Source organism: Corythoichthys intestinalis, unplaced genomic scaffold (assembly GCF_030265065.1).
Source record: "Corythoichthys intestinalis isolate RoL2023-P3 unplaced genomic scaffold, ASM3026506v1 HiC_scaffold_23, whole genome shotgun sequence".
In the NCBI taxonomy this organism is placed as follows: domain Eukaryota; kingdom Metazoa; phylum Chordata; class Actinopteri; order Syngnathiformes; family Syngnathidae; genus Corythoichthys; species Corythoichthys intestinalis.
The window spans coordinates 5,074,010-5,094,234 of record NW_026651592.1 but is presented as its reverse complement, the minus strand read 5'-3'; the positions used below and the strand labels follow the sequence as shown (position 1 = coordinate 5,094,234).

The window sequence follows — 20,225 nt, the reverse complement described above, 5'->3', positions numbered from 1 at the left end:
CACTGGCAGCTGGTGACGTAGTGGACACCGGAGTTTGTGAGCTTCGCTTTCATCACTTGAGGTAAGAAAGTTTTGCAATGTAATTAACTTTTTAATTTACATGTATTATTTTGATGACATTTGGTGTTGAATGATATAAAGTAAACCAGGACCCTAAACTGGATGAAAATGAATATCGAACAAGCCCACATGAATTTACCGATTTATTTGACATTATTTGAGAACCACTTTCCATCTCGTTTACTAAACAAACTGTTATTACTGTCATTTTGATACAATAAGCTATAAAAATGGTTTGAATAGGTTCCAAGATATAGAAAGTGATGTGCATGATAATTAATGTAGCCTACATATTAAAAATAGGTAATTATTGCATTTTTAATTTCTATACATTCAATTCATGTTTTTTTTAATTCAATACTTCCAACACAAAAAAAATCAGGATTTCAACTCAAAAGCTATGAAGTAGCTAATATTTTTTGTTTTATTTTGTTGTTTTTAAGGTCAGGAAGACTGTGACTGAGCAAGTCTGACATCTTAAATGCTGAAGCAGATAGTGGAAGTGCTCAAACCAAGCAACAAAGGTCATATACGAAGAAAAGACACACCAATTTTATCATTGCCCCACTCCAAGCTCAACTGCTGACACCTACGGCACTTTTTTTTTTTTTTAAGATTTAAAACTTTAAGAAATTAAGGGTGCCATTCATCAGATTTATATTAGATATACTATATTAGATTTATATTTTACAGCAATGTTGCACAGAAAAGGTGTCACTGTTTAATAAATGACTTAAACAGTATTTTTTCTCTTTTTAAATATATATATTTTTTCATTTCAACAGTTGTATCGTAGAATGTCATGTATCCAATTTCTGACCAACATATCGTTAATCGCTGTATCGTGATATCGTGAGATAATCGTTATCGTGAGCCTTGTATCGCGAATCGTATCGTATCGTGAGGTGCCCTGAGGTTCCCACTCCGACAGACAACACAGCACATCTAGCGAGCCTAAGCCAGATTTGTGAAGAAGTACGAAAGTACTGCATACAAACAGGAAGGATTGTCTCAGGAGTGATTTGTTCGAGAATTCAAGGTAATTATTATATTTTTCGTACCATGCATGCATTTTTAAACATTGTGAAAAAACAATGGGAGAAATTAGCTGCTACTGCAGTGGCATCATAGTTTGCCATATTTACGTAAAATAAAAGCTAACTGCACGTTTTTTTTTCTTTTTGCTTTTAACCAAGAATTGAGACTGTTTTACGTCCATATCTATTAAGAATTCGGGGATTTAAGCATTTATTCACAAGAATTTTCACCGGAAAAGCTCTGTTTACATCAGGCGGCCGCTAGCTACATTCACAAACTAACATTGTACTTTGACATATTTACGTAAAATCATACACGTCATAATATATTGACATGACACAGGGCGCAGGGCCGATCCATAGGGGGCCTACTTTCAAAAACTTCAAATTTAAAATTTTCAAAACCAAAGATGCTACCGACCTAAAAACCAAAACAGGCACCTACCTTAGCCATATACAGTGGGGCAAATAAGTATTATAATAATAAGTATAATAAGTCAACCACCAATTGTGCAAGTTCTCCTACTTGAAAAGATTAGAGAGGCCTGTAATTATCGACATGGGTAAACCTCAACCATGAGAGACAGAATGTGGAAAAAAACAACAGAAAATCACATTGTTTGATTTTTAAATAATTAATTTCCAAATTACAGTGGAAGTATTTGGTCACCTAAAAACAAGCAAAATTTCTGGCTGTCTAAGAGGTCTAAGTTCTAACGAGGTCTAACGAGGCTCCACTCGTTACCTTCATTAATGGCAGCTGTTTTAACTCATTATCGGTATAAAAGACACCTGTCCACAACCCAGTCGGTCCCACTCCAAACTCCATTGTTTGGAAAGAGCTGTCGAAGGACACCAGAGACAAAATTGTAGACCTGCACCAGCAATAGGTAAAACGCTTGGTGTAAAGAAATCAACTGTGGGAGCAATTATTAGAAAATAGAAGATATATAAGACCACTGATAATCTCCCTCAATCTGGGGCTCCATGCAAGATCTCACCCCGTGGCGTCAAAAAAAACAACAACAAAACAAAAACAAAACAAGAACGGTGAGCAAAAATCCCAAAACCACGTGGGGGGACCTAGTGAATGACCTACAGAGAGCTGGGACCACAGTAACAAAGGCTACTATCAGTAACACAATGCGCCGCCAGGGACTCAAATCCTGCACTGCCAGACGTGTCCCCCAGCTGAAGCCAGTACACGTCCAGGCCCGTCTGCGGTTCGCTAGAGAGCATTTGGATGATCCAGAAGAGGACTGGGAGAATGTGTTATGGTCAGATGAAACCAAAATTGAACTTTTTGGTAGAAACACAGGTTCTCGTGTTTGGAGGAAAAAGAATACTGAATTGCACCATACCCACTGTGAAGCATCGGGGTGGAAACATCATGCTTTGGGGCTGTTTTTCTGCAAAGGGAACAGGACGACTGATCTGTGTAAGGGAAGAATGAATGGGACCATGTATCGAGAGATTTTAAATGAAAATCGCCTTCCATCAGCAGGGCATTGAAGATAAAGATGGCTGGGTCTTTCAGCATGACAATGATCCCAAACACACAGCCAGGGCAACAAAGGAGTGGCTTCGTAAGAAGCATTTCAAGGTCCTGGAGTGGCCTAGCCAGTCTTCAGATCTCAATCCCATAGAAAATATGTGGAGGGAGTTGAATATCCGTGTTGCCCAACGACAGCCCCAAAACATCACTGCTCTAGAGGAGATCTGCATGGAGGAATGGGCCAAAATACCAGCAACAGTGTGTGAAAAGCTTGTGAAGAGTTACAGAAAACGCTTGGCCTCCGTTATTGCCAACAAAGGGTACATAAAAAAGTATTGAGATGAACTTTTGGTATTGACCAAATACTTATTTTACACCATGATTTCCAAATAAATTCTTTAAAAATCAACCAATGTGATTTTCTGTTTCCCCCCTCCCCCACATTCCTTCTCTCGTGGTTGAGGTTTACCCATGTTGACAATTACAGGCCTCTTTAATATTTTCAAGTGGGAGAACTTGCACAATTAGTGGTTGACTACTTATTTTGCCCCACTGTACGTGTCACAAAGTCCACAATCTTAACATATGGTGTAGAAATGTTCAGATTTTTAGGAACAAACTTAATTGCATGGGAATACTTTGCCTAGCTGGTCGATGAACTCCAACAGTAACCGCTGCATTTCCAGGTCACTTCTCCTTGATTTTGGGTCACTTTCTGTTCATTTGAGGCCATTTTTGGGTCACTTCCTGTTGATTTTGGGGCATTTCTGTGTCACTTTCTGTTGATTTCGGAGCATTTCTGGTGTCTTTCTGTTGATTCTGGCGGCATGGCTCAATAGTAGTAGTTTTTACCCAACACGAATGTTGTATGTTTTGTTCTCCTACTCTGCTGACCATGTTGAAGTGTCCTTTAGCAAGATACTGAACGCCACAGTGCTCTTGACTCTGCATCATCAGTCGGTGAATGAGATTGTGTCATCATTGGTTGTTCAAAAGATTGTATTTTCAATTCCCCTGCCCTGTTGAAGTGTTCTTCGGCAAGATACTGAACACCACAGTGCTCTTGAGGTTGCATCATCAGTCGGTGAATGAGATACTCGTGTCAAATTGTGTGTTTCTGAGTTTGTATTTTCAATTCTCCTGCTCTTTTGATCATGTTGAAGTGTCCTTCAGTAAGATATTGGATGTCACAGGTCAATCATAAAATTCAAAATCTACAGTATTCACCCAACACTCCATCATTCTCTGCGTCACGCCTTCCAGTAGGGGGCTGGACCAAAGTCCACCTAATATAGTAGAAGTCAGTCGCAGACAACACAGCACATCTAGCGAGCCCAAGTCGGATTTGTGAAAAAGTACCGCATACAAACAGTAAGGATTGTCTCAGGAGTGATTTGTACGAGGACTCAAGGTAATTATTATATTTTTCGAACCATGCATGCATTTTTAAACGTTGTGAAAAAACAATGGGAGAAATTAGCCACTACTGCAGTGGCATCATAGTTTGCCATATTTACGTAAAATAAAAGCTAACTGCACGGTTTTTTTTTTTGCTTTTTTTTTTGCTTATAACCAAGAATCGAGACTGTTTTACGTCCATATCTATTAAGTATTCGGGTATTTAAGAATTTCTTCACAACAATTTTCACTGGAAAAGCTCTGTTTACATCAGGCGGCCGCTAGCTACATTCACTAACAAACTAACATTGTACTTCAACGAATTTACGTAAAATCATACACTTCATAATATATTGACATGACACAGGGCGCAGGGCCGATCCGTAGAGGGCCTATTTTCAAAAACTTCAAATATTTTCAAAACCAAAGCTGCTACCGACCTAAAAACCAAAACAGGCACCTACCTTAGCCATATATGAGTCTACATGAGCAGCAACATCAAAAAATTCAAAGTCGTACCATTATAAAATCCTGATTATTTTTTATATAAGTAAAAAAAAATGGCTATAATAGTCTCAGATTTTACACTAGACGCACAAAAATAAGCAAATGTAGAGATAATCATCTATATTTTCAGGATCAACAGCAATATTTAACATATCATACAAGTTTTTGACCAAAATAGAAACTTACATTTTTTTTTTGTTTACTGCAAGTTTTCAAAAGCTAATAAATCAATTTTCACATCAGAAACTTAATACTTGAGGAACACATGCAGAATCAATTATGAATAATTTATGAATAGATTATCAATGAATTCCATATACAATCACAACTTATAGAATAACCCTTTATTGTCATTATACAGTTGTACAATGAAAATGTGGAGCATTTCCCTTTACAGTGCAGGATAAGTTAACATAAACATAACAAACATAAATATAAAATGCGTATGAGATAGTCCTATAATTCAGGCAGTGCAAATAATCGATGCGGTGTTATCAGGATGTGAGCCTCGTCTTTCAACGATCACATAGCCTTTTTCTACTGTATGCAGGGTCCCCCCAGGATTGCTAAATCTAAATTCAAGACTTTTAAGACCTTTTTTTAATGCCATTTCAACTGAAAATTAATACTTTTCTCGCACCCATTATTTAAATAATATTTAATCATATTCAAAAAAATAAAGCACTGAACATCAAATTTAACCTCAATTACTAAGTGTGTTTGACAAAAGAATGCACATTTATTGAAGATACATTTAAAACAAAAAGTTTTGTGCCACAGACCGGCCCTCTTTATGTCATGACCTACCTTATTAAAATATTGTAATAATAATCGTGCTGTCAAGCGATTAATTTTTTTTTAATCGCGACTAATCGCATGCTGTCAATAGTAAACTTGCGATTTTTTTAAATGCATAAATTATATATTTCAATTTCTAAATACACCTATTAGCACAGGAGTTCATCAAATTTAAGCCTCATTAGAAACAAGAAAAGAGTTTTCCTTTACACTTGTAAAGATGAATCAAATATGAATTTTCCCCAAATAACTTGTAAAAAGGGAGGCACAGAGGAAGAGCATGTCTACTGACAGTTCTGAGATCAAGGGCTCAAGCGCAGGTTCTGTGTGAAGTTACCATTTTATTTTTGGGGTACTAGCTATAATTTTATCTTATATTAGACTGACTTTTTAAAGAATGAGGAACCTTTTGCAGGTGTTTTGAATTACACATGTGGCAAGTGTGTACAAAACTGAAGCTTTTCATCATAATCATTTTTTTTTATTGGTTTGTGGTACATGCAAATCGACATACTCAATTTTGTTGGTTTAATCTACCAAAATAAAACAACTTTTACTTGATATTCAAAATTTGGGGGGCGTACTGTATATAGTTTAATAAAAAATTAATGTAATATATCATTACTTATGAGTGTTTTCATATTATTCATGACATAAAATTACCGCAATTAAATGTGAAAGATTGAATGATTGATTGAAAGAATAATTGTACTCACCAAAACGGCGAGGACAATCATCTATATTTTCAGGATCCATAGCAATATAGCTTATTTAGGTTGAATTTCGCTATTGTGTAGAGATAAAAAAAATCCAACATGGCAGCCGTCACAAAACAAAGAGCTTTTTAAGTTGAAAATTGTAAATAAATGCTTAAATCGCAGAATTTATATAGATATGAATGTAAAACAGTCTAGATTCTTGGTTAAAAGCAAAAAACAGGCAGTTATCGATCATTTTACGTAAATATTTCAAGCCAAAGTTGCACTAATTTTATCCATGGATTTTTTTGGGGAGTTTATCACAGTCAAAAGCCAATTTAACGTTCTGCCTGGGTCGACCCCTCACGGGAAGGCGTGGCGCAATGTCTGTGGGAGCTGCCTTGTCAATTTATGGTGGAGTCACATCTTGTTAATTTTGGGGCAATTTCAGGACATTTGTAAGTCAAAAATAATGACCACAATCGTGATTTTATTACTGATCTGAGTTGAAAATCAATTGGCATGGTCACTTTTGGTTGATTTTGGGGCTTTCCCGGGTTACTTCTTGTTAAATTTAGTTGCTTTGCTTTGGTTTATTACCCCAAGATTTGGGAAGCGCTACAGTCAGCATCACGACGACACGGCTCGTTTTTAGATCTTGCCGCGTACTTAATCTGACAGGTACTACTAATGTGATTTATTGATTCAACATAACTGGCAGCAATCAGGTTTGGGTGTGATCACTGCTTTGTAAAAAACTGGTTCATCACGCTTAACTCATGATCTTACAAGGGTGGAGCATTTACTTTTTCACATAGGATCACATGGGTTAAAATCAGCATTTAAAAAAAACGACAATTTTCTTTTGACTTGTGAATGTGTTCTCCTTGACCGACTCTCACGTACAAGGACTGCCCTCCCGACAAGAGAGGCCTGAGGCGGGGTCAAGTGTGTCACCTGGTCAGGTGAGTGACAAGCGTTTCAGAACCGGTTCGTTCTCCCGCCCTATTTCATGATTACTAAACAAACGCTCTCGTCGCGCCCCGGTGGTCAGGACCTGGATCGGCCAGTTCCCCGCCGTGTTCGAGGCCGACCCCCTTCTGGAGCAGACCATGGGGGACCTGTGGTCGTTGGTGCGCTCGGACGGGGAAGAGGCGCAGATCATTGACCCGTCCTGCGTGTGAGCTTTCATCTTTCCCGGCTTGTTTTGAAATCAAGATTGAGATCTGAACATGCTGCTTTCGCTTTGGTTCTGACATGTTCTCAATGCGGTTGCACGGGTTTTCCCCAAGTCACTGTTTACAGTTGAATGTGCCCTAGTTTTGATAAGCATTCTTTTACAACCGTGAAGGTAGGGGTGTGACAAAATATCGAAATGGTGATATATCGTGATACTTCGTATCCCAAAAGGTTATCGAGATATCGTTTTAAAAAGGTGTCAATGTCTTAGAAAGCTAAAAATGAACCAACAAGTTTTTACCAAAGTCTTCCACCATAATAGTGTAGGGTGACCATATTTTGATTTCCAAAAAAGAGGACACTTTGCCTGGCCTCGAGATACTTGAATTTTACTCGCAGTTCACTCAAAGATGCCTATATCACTTTAATATATTTAAAGTGTGCCACTTCAGTCTGGACAGAAAAATTGTATAGTACATATTATATACTATATGGAAATAAGTTTTTTACTTAACAGGCTTTATTCTTACAAGCAAAAAAAAAAAAAAAAAAAAACCAACCAAAAAAAAAAAAATATCATGCAGACCCGTGGAAATATAATACAGTCAATACAGTAGGCTGTGCCACATATATATATTTTTTTTTTATAAATAACTATCACGATAATTGTCATTGAGAAATTGTTATTCCCACTCAATTTTTAATCTCATTTAATTTTCTAGGTTACACGCAAACAATAACCAAAATAAACCGACAAACTATTCAACCAGCATGTTTCCAAACGCAGCAGTTCAAAACTACGTTTCCCATAATGCCTAGCGCGGCTTAGCTCACTGATAGCTACCCTATTAGCGAGTACCGGGAGATGAGGCAAAATCAAACTTTGCTATCTAAGTTTACAATCATCGGTAGCGCAATGATTTGACATCAATCGGGATTTTACAGATCATGCCAATACAAAGCACCGACAGAAGTCAACAGTTTCCATTATATACGTATTTATCGTAAAAAAAACTTAACAACTGGGCAGGCGCTCCTACTTAAAATATAATACTAACATTAAACCAAATACACGAACGCAGAACAATTAATACAAGACTAATACAACAATACAATTCAACACAAACAGCAGGTATGGTCATTGGCGTTTTTGGCCTTTACACATACTACGGACTCAAAACAGGTTATATACAGTGCAAAATAGTGAGAAAAAAAATATATACTGTATATATCATCTAACACAAAAAGGGTTTGGAGGATATCTCTTTGTGAAGTTAGGTATTGTACCCATCACCTTATTAAAAATATAAACGTACATGCAATCAAGCTTCTCAAACACACATCTATATAAAAATTGAAAAGATTTTAGTGAAGAAAAATATAACATAAAAAAAAGTTTTCAAAAATATTGATAAGTAGTTCAGCTCAATTCAAATATTTCAGGCAAGCAACCCAATAAAGTTTTTTATTTTATTTTATTTTTTTTTTTGCGAACTCAATATAGCTACTTCTTGAACAGGTCACGGAGGGAGTTGAGTCACACACAACGTCACACAGCCTACTCTTTCGCCATTTGCGCGCTGCTGTCACTTCTACTTGCCGAGACGCCGACTCATCCCAAGAAAACAATGACAAATACGGCTCATCTTGTTCCTTGAGTCAATGAAATAATGCATTAGCTTGCGCTAAATTTAGTTTTAGATTCATTCTGCACGTTTCAAAGTCGGTCGCTCAATCCAACCGGCCGTTGCTTGCTTCGCATGCCTCCCTTTCAATAGTTGGCGCCACGCTCGGAAATTTATTAAAAATCTTCACATTCGGTTCGTCTTCTTGACATCACAATGGCTCTTGGGATATGTAGTATTTTGTGCTGCTTTCGGTTTTGAAAAAGGACAGGAAATGATGGAAATATGGAGATAGATACATGGTCCGTGCAGCGTTTTAATGCATATTTATGAGTGCAATAAAACTATAAAACTCAAATGACATTATCTCCCGTTTTACTTGGTCGATTGACTTCAAATAAAAACTGATGTGGACATCAACTTCCGCACTTTCAAATGAGACCACCCACCGGCCGGTGGGTGACGTAATTACAGCTTGAAGAAGCTTCAAAGACAATATGCGTAAACGCGTCGCGGCAGGCACGTTCGGTGTTAAAGGGTTAAATAGCCCCAAATTACCCCAATGCCTGGCATTGGCTGCCAATGACGGCCATAGACGTTCAATCCGTTTGAAGTGGGAGGGATGGCAGCGAATGAACGAATGTTCATTCGCTGCCACCCTCCCACTTCAAATGGATTGGACGTCTACTAATGATAAACTCATTCCAATTCACAGCAGAAGCTTTTTTTTCTTCTGTTTAGTTTAGTTTAGTTGTTTGTAGAATATCCTACAATGATTTCCTGACCAATTTATCGATAATTGTTGTATCGCCATATGGTCAGATCATCGTTATCGTGAGCTTTGTATCGCAAATCGTATCGTATCGTGAGGTAACAAGAGGTTCCCACTCCTACATGTAGGGCGGCAGCTATTGATTATTTTAGTTGTCGATTAATCAATTGACTAGTTAGTTCAAATAATCGAGTAATGTAAGATCTAAGTACAACAAAAGAACAATTGGCTCATTTACATAGTACAAGTCCGCTAGCTTAAATGCTTTAAAATGCTAGCGTTTAAAAAAAATTTTTTTTTTTTTTTACAATGCTCTTTCATAACCAGGGGACTCCAAACCAGTCCTCAAGGGCCGCTGTGGGTCCTGGTTTTTGTTCTTAGCGATCAAGCACAGACAGTTTAACCAATAAGGTGCTATCTGCTAAAACAAACACCACCTGACTACAATCATCTGATTACACTTGTAAGACACCAGATTGGCGAAAAGGTGTTTTCTTGTTTTATTGGAATGAAATCCTGCACCCACAGTGGCCCTATATGAAATAGTTTGGAAACCTGTGCTCCTAACAAATGGTTTAAACATATATTCCCACAAAAAAACGGCTCCATATCCCTTTAAACTAAATTACAAATGCATTACAAAACCATTAGTTCAAACAAAAACTTAGCTTATGTTGGCCTTAATAGGGAGCAGCTGGATTCAGCCATGTGAAATGAGTTATGTCATATTCACCGTTGCCACTAGAGGGCAGTGTATCCACCCAAATCAATAAAACTAAATGCAAACACTTTCAAAACAAATCATTACAACACCACTTCAATGAAATACTCGAAGCAGCAAAATTTTATTCAATCTTTTTCTAATCGAATTACTCGAGTTAATCAATTAATCGCTGCAGCACTACAGCTGTGTCTACTTAGACGCGTATATTGCTTGACAATTGTTATATCCTTCCAGAAGTCTTAACGTGGACGTGTCGCAGGCCCCTTCGCCATGCGTGAAGAAGAGGAAAGTGTCGCTCATCTTCGACCACATGGAAGCCGACGAGATGGCCGAGCACCTCAGCTACCTGGAGTTCAAGAACTTTTGCAACATTTCGGTAAGACTTTATTTATTTATTTTCCCTACAGGCATGACAAATCCAAACAAACATACAGCATTTCTATGTGTTTACAATTAATTCAACCCGAAAAGGGCGGACGGGAGAAGCCGAAGCTTATTGAAACCCGCCCCCAGTATACCATAGGACGCAGAAAATATCGAATAACAATTTTTGACATTCAGATTACGTAGTGATTACAAGGATTTAGTTTTTTTTTTTTTTTTAAATTTAACCATCCCCCTTGATTGTTCATTTTCCCAATAGTCCATTGTCGACCGTGGCAATGTGCTCTTTATGTATGTTGATTAGATCCAGTAGATTAGTTCATAATTCAGTGGTTAGTCTTAGAGGTGGGAATCTTTGGGCACCTAACGATTCGATTACGATTCAGAGGCTCCGATTCGATTATATAAATCGATTATTGATGCACCACAAACCACTGTTGAAAACAGTAAATAAAATACTCAAGTCCCCATCCTGTATCGGCAGCTTTAAACTACCGTATTTTTCGGACTATAAGTCGCGGTTTTTTTCATATTTTGGCTGGGGGTGCGACTTATACTCAGGAGCGACTTATGTGTGGAATTATTAACACATTATGATATAATTTCACATGTTATTTTGGTGTTTTGCAGTGATACTGATGGTTTTGTAAAGTTGTTAGCATGTTCTTATGCTATAGTTATCTGAGTAACTCTTTATAGCTATGGCCACGTTCGCGTTCTGCCTTTGGCAGTGTATGTTCCATTGTATTATTTACTTTTTTATCTATGGATGCATTTAGTTTGTGGCGCTTTCACGCCCGCGTGAGGGCGCACTCGCACTTGTTTACGTGAAGAAGAGTGCTCACATGCCAGAAGACGACGGACAGCTACGTAGCTCTGAGTGAGTGAGTGGGCGAGAGAGAATAGACGGCTGCGAACCTACTTTCATTGTTTATGCTTTTAAATCATCTCTACAGAGGCAACGCCTGCGTGTATCATCTTTTCTGTTGTTGTTGTGTGTTTTCCACCCGCGATCAGACACTTAGAGCCAGTTGTGTGGTTGTTTGAACGATGTGCTAATGATAGCGAACGCATGCTAACCTGTTACTTATTACTAATAGTACCTAATTATCATTTATTTACGTTGATGCGAACCTGTTTTCTATCGAGGACCAAATTGATTCAGCAAATTATACGGACGTCCAGCATTGTCTTTTGGGAGTTCGCTGTATAGCCAGGACCAAGCCGTAGCGTAGGAAAGTATATTCACATTTTGTTGTTCATGCACTGTACACTGTATATTTATTTAGCATGTTGTTCTCTATTGTATTTTTATATTAAATTGCCTTTCAAGATGACATGTCTGTTCTATGTGTTGGATTTTATCAAGTAAATTTCCCCCAAAAATTCGACTTATACTCCGGTGCGACTTGTGTTTTTTTTCTCTTCGTTGGGCATTTTATGGCTGGATCGACTTATACTCAGGAGTATAAGTATATATATTGTAGTCCGAAAAATACGGTACATTCAATTAATTTAATGTTGTGAATGAACCGTTAAAGTTGTTAAATTGCTCCCTTTATTCCATAATTTCCCTTCTGTCTACTTTTGACGTGAAAGTTTTAAAACGGTTTCATCATTTAAAGATAGATTCAAGTCAAGATTTTGCCGGGGTTTTTTGTTTTTTTTTAAGATAAAAATTAATTAGATTCGCTACAACAGAGCCTTCTAGAGAAGTCTACTGCTTTAAGATGGCGCCTGTTTACTAGCGCGGGAAAGTCTGTCATTTTGCATCTAGTTCTTGGCATATGATCTAAAACGGCCGTGGTCTGTCATTTCACACCTAGTTCTAGATATATGTGTTATCTACCATAGCCGTATGTTGCAGCAACTAACAACTGGGTGCTGTTTGCAGCGGCTGATGGCCGCAGTCAGGTATTGTTTTTTTTTTTTTTTTTTAAATCTAGCGGCATGAGTTGAACATGTTATTTACTCTCGGTCCGTTCCTCATTGCGTCATGAAGCCCGCGCTGTGTTTTATTTCCGCTACCTGGTATAATTCAATAATCGGAATTCGGATGTTTGTGAATCGTTCTCGAATCTTCCACGGCCGAATCGTGAATAATCTAAGAATCGGAAATTTCGCACGCCTCTAGTTAGTTTATCAAGTTGATTCGATCCAGAAGATAGGGAAGAGCTGAGGACTGTTGGCAGGCCGTGTCCGCCACCCCCCTTTCGTCGACTTAATCCTCGTCGCAGTTTGTATTCCTTGCTGCCTCCCAACGAACATTCATCTCAAGGTTGCACAGCTTTGTAATCAATTGCATCGCCATTCCGGTTGTGGCAGTGTTGGATAAGCCTGTCGCAATATGCAATTATTCCATTTATCACACGATAAATAAAAATGAAGGCGGTAATTTTTCCGCTGCGATTTATCGCCTCGCGTGCACGTGCTGTTAAAAGTTCGGATTCCTTGTTACCAACTGCCCAAAATGCATCTTCGTTCCAGGTCCGGCAAAAAATAGCGCCGGAGCCAATCGTTCCCATTATATCCTATTGTTCAACATATACCGGCCACGTCAGTGCTCCGGATTGACTGCAGACCATCTCCGGCACGCCGGTGTTGTTGACGTGTGGGCGCTCCCCTCAGGGGTGACATTTCACACGGGGCGTCTATTTTTCGGCACAACACCGGATATTTGGGTGGCAAATTAAGAGCGCTGTGCTTCAAACTCGTCCTGTTTATGAAAGTCGATTGTCATATGCTGGTGTTGTGCAGTAATGAGCAGACGTGACTTCTGTGGCGTTTGCTAACTTTTTAAATGCGCGCACACACTAGACATCATGAAATAGCAAACTAGATGTGCTACGTCCCATGCCATAGGCTACATGAGCCCAGAGTGATTATGGGACACGTAGTCCATATACTACATCGATGAATTATAAACTGCCATGACTGAATGGAAGTTAAGAAGGCCAAATCAATCCATACCAGTGACTATAGATAATGCTGCAAATATTGTTAATTCAGTACTTGACACAGATGGATTCGGACCACAAATAGGATGTCTTGCTCATGTAGTAAACCTAGCTGCTAAGAGAACTGTAGCAATCAACAGTGTGCCCCGCCTCAGTTTACAAACAGTAAAGATTGTTCTCATCAGTTTTATTCTGAATTTCTTCAGATCAGTAAGAAGCACATAGATATTATGCACTAAAATGCATGTTTATATGATGGCAATTTAATTTTTGCTCGTTTGGGGGGAAAAAAAACAAAAAAATGTTTTTTTTTTTCCCCAGAGTATTAAATGTATTGAATCGGATCGAAAATCGTGTCCCCCGTATCGAAAATCGTACCGATCGTTGCATCCCTATGGAACACCATTGCAGAAGCTTTAAGGGAAAAAGTTTTCATTTGCCTAAATGCTTAAATTATTAACGGCAATTGTATTTTTTTTTCTTGAAAAACACATTTGATTTTTTTCTGTGTTTCTGTGCGGTATTAATATTGTTGTCTTTTACTTAAGAGCAGTGTTGTTAATAACGGCGTTAGAATATAACGGCGTTACTAACGGCGTAATTTTTTTTTGTAGTGAGTAATCTAATTAATTACTTTTCTCATTTTGGCAACGCCGTTACCGTTACTGAAGCGGGAAAGGCGTGCGTTACTATGCGTTACTATGAATGACGCGAGAAAAGTCAGAGACGGACTTTCGGAGACGAGAGAGCAGAGCAGGAGTGGCGACGCCGTTGCAAACGCGATGCTAGGTGGCTCCTGACTGTAGCCGATAGCTTACAAACTACTCCCACATAATGCTACATTAGATATCACATACTATAGAACTAGATGCAAATGACAGACACGGTGGCATTAGCAAGATATATATATATATATTGAACTAGATGCGTTTGTAAACAGCCGCCGTCTTAAAGCAGTAAACCTCTCAGGAAGGCTCTGTTGTACAGAACCTTCCTAGCGAAGCTAAGTAACTTTTTATCTAAAATGCTCCTAAATCGGCAAAATCTTGACTTAAATCTATCTTTACATGATGAGACAGTTTTAAAACTTACACATGTCGAAAGTAGACAGAAGGGAACTCATGCAATAACGCAATTTTATCAACTTTAAAGGTTGATTCAGAACTTTTTTTTTTGAGAAAAAAAAAAAATGAAAATTATCACTATAGTTACTTTGCCAAGTAATTAATTACTTTTACATTCAGGTAACTGAGTTACTAACGCAATTACTTATTGGGAGAAGTAATTTGTAACTGTAATTAATTACTTTTTTAAAGTAAGATTAACAACACTGCTTAAGAGGCATGGTCTATTGTTTTTAGTTGTGATTTCTTATTGCGTTTAAATGGGTGTACTTGATCTATTAATATATACTGTATTCTCACTGTGTTATTGTAAATTGGTTTTTAAAAAATTGGGGGGGGGGGGCGCAATAATATCGCATATCGCAATAATTCATGAGATAAATTATTGCACACTAAAATTTGTTATGGCGACAGGCCTAGTGTTGGATGCCGCTAGGTCATTCTTCACCTGTAATATATCATCACAGGCCTTGTTGAGGCTGACATTCACTCCAGCGATAGCATTGACCGCAGTAGTTGCCAATTCCACCTAGGCCTGTCGCGATAACAAATTTTAGTGTGCGATATCTCATAAATTATTGCGAAATGCGCTATTATTGCGCTCCCTCCCATTTTTTTTTTTTAAAAACCAATTTACAATAACACAGTGAGAATAGAGTATATATTAATAGATCAAGTACACCCATTTAAACGCGATAAATGTTTACTCTTAAATTCAAAAATACTTTTTAAGAAATCACAACTAAAAACAATAGACCACGCCTCTTAAGTAAAAGACAATATTAATAGAATGTTTTTTTCAAGAAAAAAAAATAATATTGCACTTACCGTAATAACTTAAGCATTTAGGCAAATGAAAACTTTTTCCCTAATAGCTTCTGCTATGGTTTTCCATAGGGATGCAACGTTATAGTTAAGTCACGGTTCAGTAAGATTTTCGATATGGGGGACACGATTTTCGATTTAATACATTTAATGCTCTGAAAAAAAAAAAAAAGACAATTGTATTTAAAAATTTTTTTTTTTTTTGCTAATGAGCAAAAATTAAATTGCCATCATATAAACAAGCATTTTAGTGCATAAAATGTATGTGCTTACTTCTTACTGATCTGAAGAAATTTTGTATAAAAGTGCTGAGAACAATCTTTACTGTTTGTAAAGTAAGGTGGGGCACACTGTTGATTGCTGCAGCTCTCTTAGCAGCTAGGTTTACTACATGAGCAAGACATCCTATTTGTGGTCCGAATCCATCTGTGTCATGTACTGAATTAACAATACAGTATTTGCAGCATTATCTTTAGTCACTGGTATGGATTGATTTGGCCTGCTTAACTTCCATTCAGTCATGACGGTTTATAATTCATCGATGTAGTATATGGACTACGTATCCCATAAGCACTCTGGGCTCACGTAGCCAATGGCATGGGACGTAGCACATCTAGTTTTCTATTTCATGATATCTAGTATGTGCACGCATTAAAAAAAGTTAGCTACCGCCACAGAAGTCACGTCTGCTCATTACTGCACAAGACTAGCATATGGCAATCGACTTTCATAAACAGAACGAGTTTGAGGCACAGCGCTCTTAATTTGCCACTCAATGTTCATCATGTCAATTCAGCTGTCCGTTGTCAAATCGAGGTTGTTCGTAGCAGCCAAGTCGGTAACAATGTTTGGCGGACTTCGTTGTAAATATCCGGAAGCGCACGCGACAGTGATATGATGATCTGCTGCATCATAAATCACTTTGTGACTTTCCACCTCCATGATGAAATGTTCTTCGTCCATGTTCGCTGGTGTTTAAACCGTTAATAAGACACTGGGCTGTTGACTCCAGTCCTGGATCTGCCCATTTTGACGGATGCGTCTCCAGCAAAAATAGAAAATCGCCTAACCCATTCGGCGGGCTCCGGCCCGCCAGAGACGGTCCACAGTCAATCCGAGCACTGATGCGGCCGGTATAGGTTGAAAAATAGGATATAATGGGAACGGATTGGCTCCGGCGCTATTTTTTGCCGGACCTGGAACGAAGATGCATTTTACGTAGTTGGTAACAAGGAATCCGAACTTTTAACAACACGTCTGCCGCAGGTGCGCGCACGCAAGGCGATAAATCGCAGCGGAAAAATTACGTCCTTCGTTTTTATTTATCGTGCGATAAATGGAATTATTGCATATTGCGACAGGCTTAATTCCACCGATAGCTTTTGGCTTCTCAACACTTTGATAATGTTCCAACGAATCAAGTGTGCTCCAAGCCCCTGCAGAAGAATAGCAGCCAGCAGCGCAACAAAAAGAAAACATCCTCGATGTCGTTCCACTTCAAGTGTTGTCAGACACCATTTACCCCAGCTATCCTCCACATATCCAGACTTTAAGGTGTTTTCTGGGCAGGCGCGTTGTCCAGGTTCTGACCGCATTGTAGAGAAGATCTTGGCCAGGGCACTTAGTGGCCAATTGACCAGTTCCATGTCGTTAAAGAATGTCACAATTAGAGCTGAAACAAATACTCGAGTAACTCGAGTTTAAAAACTGATCCGAGTAATTTTATTCACCTCGAGTATTCGTTTATTTTGACAGCTCTAAACATCACGCTTTTCTTGGACTACTTTTAATGCGGGACAACACGCTGATGTCACGTGAGTAGAGGAAGAAGCAAAAAATAAATAAAAATAAAAAACTTACATCAGCCGACATCCGCTACAAACGACGCCGACGTTGCTAAATACTAGCTCGCACAATGATAGTTTGATAGCAGGTAGCGTCTGATGAGTCTCATAGAGATCCCATGTATGTTGAACTTGATGCATAATGACAGACTCGGCCGCGTCTGGGCAGCGTTAGTAAACAGCCGCCATCTTAAAGCAGTAGAGCGCTAAGCGCTAATAAAGAGCGCTAAGCGCTAATAAATAAGATTAACGTTATTCACTACCTCACTTAACGTTAGCCCTGCGGAGGGCGAGGTTTCTATTAATTATGACCACTGTCGATGCGTGGCTAACGTGTCTTACATACAGGCTTTAACATAACATAGCGTTGTGGAGTGATGAGGGTGTAAAATAAAAACACAATAATCCTAACTATCAATTTTAGCTCAGTAGTCATTGCTGGATAAAACACCAAGTAGCACTGGTCCCTAATGTGCTCCAATACAGCCTGTATCATACATTTATTTTGAACACAGCAAAAACTCAAAATCCTATCAGGACTTACAGTTTAGACTAACTTAAAACTTAACTAGAACTTAAAAATGGCTTAACACAAACAGAAATTCAATTCAAACACGTGGGAAAAAATCCTAACTTTTAAGTGATGTGTGTTACCAAGCGTAACGGCATTTTTAGGTATGTATATATATATATATATATATATATATATATATATATATATATATATATATATATATATATATATATATATATATATATATATTTTTTTTTTTTTAATAAGATCTAAAGGTTTTTTGAGTGAAAGCAGTGAATTAGTCTTTATTCTAGTTACATCTGAGATGCAATTGTTGGCTGTTTTCAACAATACACATCGAAAATAAAGACATTAAATGAAAATGGTTCAAGATTAGATGAAATGTCTTTTCTCATGTATATTTATATTTGCTCTTCACCTAAAAATATATTTGTTTTATCCGATTACTCGATTAATCGATAGAATTTTCAGTCGATTACTCGATTACTAAAATATTCGATAGCTGCAGCCCTAGTCACAATTCTACTATTCGAAGTCAATTGTCTGTGCATTTACAGCCAAAAGATTATCTGTCCTTGTGATGTCTGGATGAGTTCTGTTTGCATTGGATTTGAGTCACCTTTGTTTTTTTGTTTTGTTACCCTCCTTTGTTTTGGGTACACTCGGTTTTGTATACAAGTTTGAGTTGCCACCCAGACAATATTTTCCTTTTGTACAGTTCTTATTATGACCAACAGTTAGCTTGAGTCAGCAACATAATTATTAAGTAAAATTTGTTTATACCTCCTCTTAAAAACTAAAAAACATGCGAGTATCTTGACCGAGGGTGTACTTTGCCGTTATTTCTCTGTTGTCAAGAAATCATCATCGATATTGGAAAATTGGGTTGGAGAGAAAATAATCAGGATTTTCTTGTTAGGCAAAATCGAACAGCCCTAGGATGAAGGTTGACCGATATATCAGTCAACCAAATAAATACATTCAAAAACGTTTACACCTGATTCCGATTATCTGAAAATGACGCTATCAGGCCTGTTTTCCAACCACATGATCGGATGGGTGATATCCCTGGTATACAGTACACCACTGGAATGATATGAATGATACATATGATCAAACCAAGTGGCAAATATCCGGTACTTCATTTTGAAAGACGGGAATTTGTATTTTGGTCTTGAGAGTAAAAATCTGATTTTTCTTTTGTTTTGCTTTCTCATCGGTCAGTTTCTGGACTACCGCAGCTACGTGGTGCGAGGATCGGTGCGGGACAACCCGGCGCTGGAGCGCTCGGTGATGATGTGCAACGGCGTGTCCCAGTGGGTCCAGCTTATGATCCTCAACAGGCACACGGCTCAGCAGAGGGCACAGGTTTTCACCAAGTTCATCCACGTGGCTCAGGTGGGACGCCGAGCCACAACGTTTGTTCCTTCTAGGAGTGGGAACCTCTTGGTACCTCACGATACGATACGCGACACAAAGCTTATGATAACGATGATCTGACGATATGAAGATAGAACGATTATCGATACATTGGTCAGGAGATCATTCTAGGATATTCTACAAACAACTAATAAACAGAAAAACAAGCTTCTGCTGTGAATTGGAATGTGTTTATCACTAGTAGACATCCAATCCATTTGAACTGGGAGGGTGGCAGCGAATGAACATTTGTTCATTCGCTGCCACCCTCCCACTTCAAACGGATTGAACGTCTATGGCCGTCAGTGGCAGCCAATGCCAGGCAATGAGGTAATTTTGGGCCATTAAAGGTCATTTACCTGATGATTTTCAGTTACCGTCTGTTGATTTTGGGGTATTTTATGGGTCACTTCCTGTTTATTTTGAGTTACAGAACAAGAAATGACCTGGGAATCACTCAAATGAATAGGCAGTGACTCGAACTCAACAGGAAATGACCTGTAAATGCCCTAAAATGAACAGCAAGTGACCTGTAAATGCCCTGAAAATCAGACAGAATGACTGATTGCTCTGGTTTCAAATGAACGAACGTTCCCAGTAGGGGGGGGGAAACCTCTTGGTAACTCACCATATGATATGATATACGATAAAAAGCCCACGATAACGATGATCTCACGATACAGCAATACAACAATTATCGATACATTGGACAGGAAATCATCCAACAAAACAACTAATAAATAGAAAAACAAGCTATTTTCATCCTCCTGCTGTGAATTGGAATGTGTTTATCACGAATAGACGTCCAATCCATTTGAGCTGAGATCCCTCACACTTCAGACGA

General features: G+C 38.3%; 1 protein-coding gene across 2 annotated transcripts in view; it reads left to right on the top strand.

The window, feature by feature from the left end:
• The window catches only part of LOC130911114 (RAS guanyl-releasing protein 1-like), a 90,961-nt gene that overhangs the window by 47,609 nt on the left and 23,127 nt on the right, over nt 1–20,225 (top strand). The window contains exons 4-7 of one of the 2 annotated variants that reach the window (XM_057828830.1): nt 6,896–6,958; nt 7,048–7,173; nt 10,531–10,669; nt 19,187–19,360. In XM_057828830.1, coding sequence (XP_057684813.1) covers nt 6,896–6,958; nt 7,048–7,173; nt 10,531–10,669; nt 19,187–19,360 — 502 coding nt within the window. Of the gene's footprint in view, nt 1–6,895; nt 6,959–7,047; nt 7,174–10,527; nt 10,670–19,186; nt 19,361–20,225 lie in introns of both variants that reach the window. The other variant, XM_057828829.1, reaches the window with a different exon arrangement.